Source organism: Dermacentor silvarum, chromosome 1 (genome assembly GCF_013339745.2).
Source record: "Dermacentor silvarum isolate Dsil-2018 chromosome 1, BIME_Dsil_1.4, whole genome shotgun sequence".
NCBI lineage: Eukaryota > Metazoa > Arthropoda > Arachnida > Ixodida > Ixodidae > Dermacentor > Dermacentor silvarum.
Window position 1 is genome coordinate 300751390 of NC_051154.1, and position 8974 is coordinate 300760363.

The 8974-nt window shown below is 48.5% G+C and overlaps 1 protein-coding gene across 1 annotated transcript in view; it reads right to left on the reverse strand.

Moving 5' to 3' along the window:
• Positions 1–5: 5 nt before the first annotated feature.
• The window catches only part of LOC119441880 (uncharacterized), a 12970-nt gene continuing 4001 nt past the window's right edge, over positions 6–8974 (reverse strand). The window contains exons 2-4 of the mRNA XM_037706521.1: positions 6758–6851; positions 4084–4249; positions 6–460 (exon numbers count right to left, since the gene is read on the reverse strand). Of these exons, the coding sequence (XP_037562449.1) occupies positions 6–460; positions 4084–4249; positions 6758–6851 (715 nt within the window). The remainder of the gene's footprint in view (positions 461–4083; positions 4250–6757; positions 6852–8974) is intronic.

An 8974-nucleotide genomic window follows, 5' to 3' on the forward strand; every position in this document is an offset into this window, starting at 1 on the left:
AGTTGTCAGGCAGCGTCCGTCCTCCATGGGGATACGGAACGAGTGGAACAGCATGACACCCGGGGCCACATTCCGCAGACACGGGTCTTCCACTGGGCGTCGCAGCACAGCGCGTCGCAGCAGCTTGGACAGTTTTTCCAGCCGGCTGCGCTTGAAACTGCACTGGCGCCGGTACGGGGCGCCGGGACATCGGGAGCCTCCGTAGCAGGGCACGACTTGCTGCTGCCCGCCTCCACCGCCGCCGCAGCACGGCGGCTGCTGCTGCTGTTGCTGCTGTTGCTGCTGGGGCGGCGGTGGCACGGCGTAGGCGGCGACGGGCCGAACAGGAAGGCTCCCGTTATTCCCCGGTGCACACTGCATGCCTTGGTAGGGTCGTCCCGAGGTCGCATAGTTATAGTTTTCGACCGGTGGTACACAACCACACACCTTGGCGACAGGTTGCTCTGCACCTGTTGAACAACTGCAGGAGCGCAAGAGCACAACAGCCCATTAGCTGGGCGGCTCTCCATGCAGACGCGCACGACGGCGGCTCTTAAATGATTAAAACCGCTCAATTTCTTAGGCTACACCATTAGCGTATACCTAAAGCTGCGTAGCAAACAATCGGCTGCATGACCGTAAGAGAACAAGGACGTGAACTTTGCGGCAAAAATGACGTCTAGGTTTCTGACGCCGGCCTCCAAAAACACGGTTATAAGGTGTGATGCGAGTCATAACGGTTCGTGCTCGAAACTACGGTTACGTTTGTGCACATCATGTTTTGCGCATGAACGCTATAACCCACTATTCCGTTGCGCGTACGGAACCAGTTAGAATCTGACAAGTTTATAGTCGGTTTGTTCAAGGTGGACCTTCATAACTGTAAAGATCATCGCGTGAACGGTCATTGTTCAATGAACTCTTAAATAACACTATTAAAAACCCTGCGACTTCTTGAGCGCACGCTTCAGACAAATACACAATCGTGGAACACTGCCTAAATGTGCGGCAGTTAGGACGAGTTGATAATCGGTGTTATTGTAAGCCTCAGCGCAGACTAGACAGAGAAAAAAAGGGGGAAACTACCTGCATAACGACGCTACGGGTGTGCCACCTCTGTGTATAAGTGTTTTCTTTGTCCGCGTCTGGTTCGCGCTGTCATCATCATCATCATCATCAGCCTATATTTTATGTCTACTGCCGGACGAAGGCCTCCCTGCGATCTCCAATTACCCCTGTCTTGCGCTAGCGTATTCCAACTTGCGCCTGCAAATTTCCTAACTTCATCATTTTTTGATCACTACTGTATACTGCGGTGAACTCAGAAGGAGAAAAAAAAATTGGCAGCTGCTTCTTATTGAATTAACTTGCACTTGCGCAAAAAGAAACGAAAAGTAGGAGTTAGGCGGTCAACCAGAAATCGGTCCAATCCGGTATCCTGCATGGAGGAAGGGGGATCAATAGAAAGGGAAAGGAGGTCGAGGCGTTCTAGTCGCCGCAAGCCACAACGTATCTTGTAGTTGAGATGGACGCGAGAGCTCAGGAAAAAGCTTTGTGAGTTAGTTTTGTTTGTTTGCTTGTTTGTTTGTTTGCTTGTTAAAGTTTGGAGTCCGAATTTACCCGTTAAAAAGATTGCCCGCCAATCCACCCTGTGAAGGTGGTTGGAAAGCGAAGCTTTTTACGCCACCCTCACGGTGACTGCGGCGCACTTGATATTTCACACACTACAACGTAACTTTAACCACGGCCTTTATTATTATTTACTTCACAACAATGTTCACTACTGCTTCATGACCGGTGTGATATACACTATACTAGACTACCCCATAGTGGGGTAGTCTAGAAAATGAACCGAAGCAGTTACTAGGCTGGAAGGGTTTCGAATGACGTCAACCCTCTTTCAAGCAGCTGCATAAGCTTTGCAACAGCTGCAATCTAATCTTACGGACCGCGCCGAGCCTGTTTCCGTTGTTTGCCCGCAGCCCTTATCATCCATCAGGGGCTCATCACTTTGAAGCTTGTTTTTGTGGTTTTTCTTGCGAAAACGAGTGCTTAGTTGTACGCTGAATGCCTGAATTCAAGTAAGCTATACTGCTATACCTGCAATTGTTAGCGGTTCGTCGGGATCGTTTTTTTGATTACAACGACGGACACGACAGAACCCTTGGCTGGTAGAGGTACAAAGCTTCGCTTTAAAAGCGCATTGAGGAAAATCACGTGAAATTTAGGTTGGTTTGACTTCGTGAGTATAAACTTCCACGCGGGGCATTTCATGCAGCTTTTGTAAAACGTTTGCCGCCGTGCGTTCGCTCTCCGTGATAGCGCGCGTCCCCCGCACGCTACCGCTCGGGCATACGGCGCGCGGCGATGATGTTATCTATACGGAACCTCACGGCGACGGCGAAGGCGACGCCGACGGCAGAAATCCAGTTTAAGTGTCCATATAATTGCTATCGCAATAAAAAATAAAGCAGCTTGATTTGGCTCTCGATGTCGCTCTATCACGGAAATCCATAGAAGAGGTCCTCCTTTCCCTTGACCCTCCTTTCTCTTGCGCGTCTTTATGTTGTCGTCTTCCGGTGCAGGGCTGTCTGCTTGCAGAACTCTAATTGAGACACTCTTAGAGCAATATTTTGAAGATTATTCTACAGACATAATTTAATTCACTAGACTCGATGGTACGCGCACAATTTCGACCCAACATAGAGAAAATCATAATGTTGAGCTGTATTAGCAAATTACGCTTCAGAAATGTCAAAGTAGCCACTTTTACGGTAAGAAAAAGAAGCTGTGTAAGGCGGGAAAAAATTTTTCAAAAACGAAAGGCGGCTAGCGACGCCTCCTTGAAGATCCCTGCACCGGTTCTTCACGACGTCATGGGTTTCGAGAGCGTTTGCGTGGTTCTAGTTATTTGTTTATCATTAAAGAGAACTACACTGCACTCTGAAAGAACCGATGCCTCAACCTATCAAGTATCGATAACTTTTTGTGGGACCGAAATTCTCGACGTCACATGTATTGGCGTTGACGATTGCGTACGAAATTCAAAAAAGAAAGAAAAAAATGAAGAAAAAAAGCTTGGTCTTCGTTTTCTCAGTAACCGTCCTTTTCCCTTCCGTAGATATGAATGAAACTAGAATTTTGCAATAATTCCATTCTAATCTAGTTCCAAGCGAGTGGCAGAAAAGCCAATATACTCGCCGCTGTCCCTTTGTCATCGTTCTAAAGGCGCCCGCACGCTTGACGCAGGTTGAGCCACGGCAAACCCGTGACATGAAATTAACCACGTATACATATATAGCAAGCACGGAACATCCGCAAATACTGCGCCGAAAAACCAAGGTGTCGTGAAAGCGCAGATAGTGCACTGTATTGATTGATTGATTGATTGATTGATTGATGATTGGAGTTAAACTTTCCTCATCAGCACTGGTGTTATCAGAGCCGCCGTAGTGGGGCACTCCGCAGTAAGTTTGAGCACGTGGGGATTTTTAAGGTGCTCCTAAACCTTAGTATATACACGAGCGTTTCCTGCATTCTGCCTCCCCCATCGGTACGATTAAGTTACATCTGTCCATGTTACAGAGCCAAAGAATGAAATTGAACAGAGCTACGGCCCATTTTCACCGAGCCGCCTCCTTGGGTCATTTCTCGGTAAGCGCCGTCCTGCGCGATGAACGACTGCGAATGATAAGCCGCGGCCTTTAATTTTTTTAGAGGAAAACTGTCGAAAACCCCGTAACGCCCGTTCAGTATAACCTCATATGAACATTTGTGTACACAAATACCAGTGTGTTATCCGCCACGGTATACACAGACTACAGAGCCTATATGGCGTTGCAATGCTGACAACGATATGGCACGGGTTCGATCCAGCGGCTGTGCCGGCCGCATTCAGATGAAGAAACAAAAGCGCTCGTGTACCGTGCATTCAACAAACCGAGTATGATCAAAATTATCCCGGAGTCTCCGACTACGACGACTCTCATAATCAGATCTTGGTTCTGGCTCGTAGGTTAAATCCTAGAATTTCATTTCTATTCTTTTTTTAATAGACCGGTATATTTTCGCATGGCGACGCACCAAGCCCGAGTGTCCACTCACCAGCCTTTTCGTCCTTCGGGTTGGACGAATACGACAGGAAACCGAACGTGGGGCTGCACCCCGCTTGTTGGGCAATTTGGATAAATCGTCGGAGATCCCGGCAGAAGTCTTCCAGAAACTTTGGCAGTCCGCTTGCTGTGGTTTGGCATTTTTCCTCCGATTTTATCTGCGAGAATCGATCGGTAATGGATAGTTTTATTTCTGTCTCGCTGCTGTGCACCCCACACACGCGGGTAAAGTATAGTGGATCGTTTAGTCAGGCTTTCAGTTCTACGGCAAGCATAAATTTACCCGAACGGTCAGCGCTGAAAACTCTGCCGCGAAAAGTCAGTCTAAGAGAGGTAAACTACCAGAGAGGTACGCCAGCAACAAATGGTGTGACGAGAAGCATACACCTTATTTTTTTTTTAATGAAAACATGCTTCAAAGAAATTATTTAACCGGTGGGACTCTGCTTTCTTCGACACTCGTCCCTTCGGCTCGGCGGATCCCACTACAGATGGGCGAACAGCCGACGCGCAGTCCATTCGCTAATGAACAGAAGTTGGTTAATTAACATTTTAATACCAGTTGTAGGTTCAATGTCGCCATTTCGGTATCTGAGTAGGGCGCCGCAGGAGGTTAGAGCAATTTACGATGTTTTAAACGTACCATCCGTTGTCGAGATACCCTCGACAAAAATTCACCTTTTTGACCGCTACGATTCCTAAACTATGGGCGCGCAAAGAACACCGCGGAAGCGCACCCACGTGCCCTTTCCCGCCTCGTTTGGTTTTTGTGTGCAGACAGGAACGCAACTGGGCACACCACCTCCGCGCAGCGCTAATCTCGAAGTTCAGCTGTCTGCGACACGCTTTCACTTGCGAAGCGCGCGACAACACGGGTGGGATGCAGACCACCACAGTGAGCTGCTCTATACGTCACGTCCGCGTCGAGAGTCACGTGGGCAACGCTTCCGGATACATAGTAGAGATCAGTACTTCCGGGCGCTCTTCGTGCTCCCATAGTTTAAGAATAAAAACGGTAAAAGGCGAATTTTTGTCGACAAATATCAACAGATGACATTTCTTTTTAATCACGGGGAAATGAAAAATGATGTCCCAAAACAGTATTTTCCACGTGACGGCATTCAACGTATCGGGCTACACAGATATGAAACTCTTAATCTGAGAGAGCCGCAAATTAGACATTCTTTGTTTAGCTTTCTAATATAGAACGCTTCCGCTATCTGGTGGTTCAATTACTTATTTGTAGCGCCCTTTCCGAGTAAGCCATTTGCGTGATCTGCGCATGTGCTTTGCTGTCTCCTTCATCCCCATTTTTTTTTCGCGCAATAATAATATCAATTCGTACCAACTAGCCCGACTTTAAATCCTTCTAAAACAATTCAGTTCCGATTGAACTCTTGAGCGCAAAAAAACAGTGATTCAAACCGATTTGGATCAGTTTATGTTCGTTTTGCCTAACGTAAGAATAATTACAGGATAACAGCATTAGTTTTTTTTTTTGTACAAAAATTAGACGGTGCTCGTGGGATGTACGCATACCGCCAAAAAAGATGAAAAAAAAGCACTCAGTCACACACACACGTACAATGCGGAAACACACCTCAGAAGTAATACGTCATTTCTATAGCACCTCCTTCAAGTTTACGTATATACCAGTGCAATCAAAAGCGATCCCCCAGCGAGGAAGCGTTTTCATTTCGGCGATTAGGTCTCCAACCACCGGACAATTATTTGACAAGCACCAATTTGAAACGCTCCCGAGTGTATTACTATAACATGCCTGCCTCCAGACGCGAGACGTTGAAAACCGCCTCAAGGGTGCTGTCACATTTATGAACAACAGCAAGCTCGTGTGCATTCATAAATGAGGTAGCATGGCTGTATCACAAGTGTAGGCAATGCATGAATGAAAACTTGCAGAGAGGGCGACTGCCATGAACCGAAAACCATTTTTTTTTTCCTTTAGGTATCGTTCCTGAGCGAAAAAATGGTGTCATTCCGGTTCAGTTTCGGTTCGCGCAATTTTTTTTTTTCGGTCCCGGTGCGGAATCTGCCAAATGGTCGTTGCCCGCGATTTTCTTCTTTTGTTCACCCATGAAATGTGTTACGCGTTCGTTCGGCGGTAGCCTGAGGCCCACGAAACTAGCGTCGCTACAAGCTTCAGGCGAACTTTCACCCTCTGCGCGAAAGTTATTGATGTACTGCATGTTGCGTCTAGAATTTCCACGCTAGAGAAGCTCGCGAGAGGCGCTCCATTTGTTAGCGACGCTCTTGGAATCCCACGAAAAGGCTTCAGTAATTAGCACTCGGCGAGTATCCTGCGAAAGCAAGCGCCTCAGCGCCTCCTATACGTCTTCCAAGACCTCATATCCCTACACCTGTTTTTGTAGTGTCGCTAATACGCAGCTGTCTATCGCTCCATCTTCACCAAACTAAACGTCCTCGGAGGCGGCTGGAGACAGCCCTAACGACGCCGATTTCGATCCAACCAACCTGTTTCGTATACGCGTCCACGCGTAATTATAATTTACTTCTTCCCATGGGTGTCGCTATTCTTAGTAGAATGCCTTCCGCTTGAAGCGCGTGCCCGATGGCTCGTCCGACCAAAGGACGAGCCACGATGCCTGAAAAACTCCTTCTCCTTAAAAACCGGCCGCGCGACTCACGTGGCAGTAGCAGAGGTAGCGCAGCTTCCGCCTCAGAAGACCGAGGCTGATGACTTGCCAGAGGCGGCAGACCTCGCTCGTGTTGAACAGGTCGCTGACGCCACGTAGTCGAGGATCTGGCTCACCACGAGGTAGTCAGCGCAGGCAACGCTGTCCATCCATGCACTCGGCTGTTCAGCCGCTGCACCCGGCGCCCGATTTTGTTCCAGTCAGCGGAGCCGCTGCGTCACATGCGAGCCCTGGCCGAATGGAGCGCTCCGCCTTCTTGCTCGTCGTCTTCGCGCACCCCGCGGGAGGCGCAAGAGCCCGCGCTTCACCTCTTCGCTTTCTTCTTCGCCGAGCCGCGCAGAGCTCGGGCGCCTCATATCGCAGCGTTACACGTCCGCGGCTGCAGGCGCTGTCCAGTTTCCTCCACGCATTCACGACGTTCTCTGCCTCGACAGTCTGAGTTCGCTGCCGCAGCGTCGGAATCTCTCCCGCCTCAAAGCAGAGGGAACGTAGTCAACTTCCGCCAGCTGCGGAAATCTAATGGTGCAGGTATACCGCGGAAAGTTATGGACGCTTGCTATTTTAATATCACTGTGCAAGCAGTGCGAACGCATAAACACGGCGAGAAATCGGAGACGCTAGCAAGGTTTCAGCAATTTTGTTTACTGGTTTGCGACAGCAACATCGGAACATTCGCGAAAAACTTCTCACACGTAAAAAAAATACAATAGAAGCAAGATAGAGAATACGCCACACTCGGCGAGCGCCCTTCATGTCGTGGGAGGTTGCGTTTGCGCTTTGAACATCTCAATGAAGCTATATTCGGAATCTCATTCGCGCCTTGATCTGTAAAACACGCAATTACGTGTGGTATTTGCAATTACTCGACCCTTTTGACGTTTCAGGTTCGAACTTGTGAGCTGTTTAACACCGCGTGGGGAAATGCGACGATTTCTCCTGCGGACTGCCGTATACTTCAAATGTGGACGAAGTCTCTTCCACAGTTGGCGCTGTTCGTTAAAGCACAATACATAGCAGCTATTATGAGAAACTAGGAGATACATCAAGAGGATGGTATTACCATAATGATCACCGCATTATGGCAAGAAAAAGTAAATTAGAAAAAAAAAGTATCCGGTGGAGAAAACAGAAAACCCACGTGGATGGCGGATTAAGAAAACCGGGGAGGCCATCGAAGAGCGGCGCAAAGCGCCCAGAGAACACAGACGTGCCAAAAAGGAACAACTATCATAGCAAAAACGGACGTAAAACCGCACTTATATCGACGATGAAATGGAAAGGGCAGAACCTAGTCCAGGAAAAAAATAAAACACAACTGATAACTGAATTTCATTAGTGCGTAAAAAGGGGGAAAAAATACAATACACCACCAGACCAATATAACCACACCGCCTTGAACGCATGCGTGATGAAACGTATATTCGGCATCCCAGTTATTATGATCCGCTGAGACACTGGTTCAAATGGGTACAAGCGTGCCCTGGCCTGGCGTTCGGCTTTCTTCAGGGGTGATGCGCTTTCCCGCGCATCACCCCTGAAGAAAGCCGAACGCCAGGCCGGGGCGCGCTTGTACCCATTTGAACCAGTGGGTGCCCGGCGGCGGTGGGAATCGTATTATTATTGGTCAATATTGACCAATAATAATACGGTGCCGAGGTTCTTACTGCATTCTATTATCCTCCGCCACTGAGGCCCTCGTGCGGTGATAAGTTATAGTGATGGCGGTCGGTGGTGATCCGCTGACATTGTGGAAGAATTACTACGCCTTTGTGGATGTCAAGATATCGTCATTCCACGCCTTACCAGCCGCAAATAACGGCTAACTGAGCGCACAAATCGTGCCCTCATCAGCATAATTTCAATGTATGTCTCAGCGGATCATAATAACTGGATGCCGAATATACGTTTCATCACGCATGCCTTCAAGACCACCAAACATGAACTCACAGGATATGCGCCTTTGTTTCTCATCTGCGTTCGCCATCCTCAGGTTTATCGACACCACCTGACGAGACACTTGGGTCACGCCGAAGAAACACGTCGACTTGCCAGACTCAAGCTATCCGTCGCATGCTCATTCAAAATGCTCGCTACGACACACAGCAATTGCCAGTCAGTTTTCGCCACAGGTGAAATTGTGCGGCATGGACACCAGTTCGGAAAAGGGACTCTGCCGAAAGCTTCTCTCCAAGTGCTCGGGTCCATTCG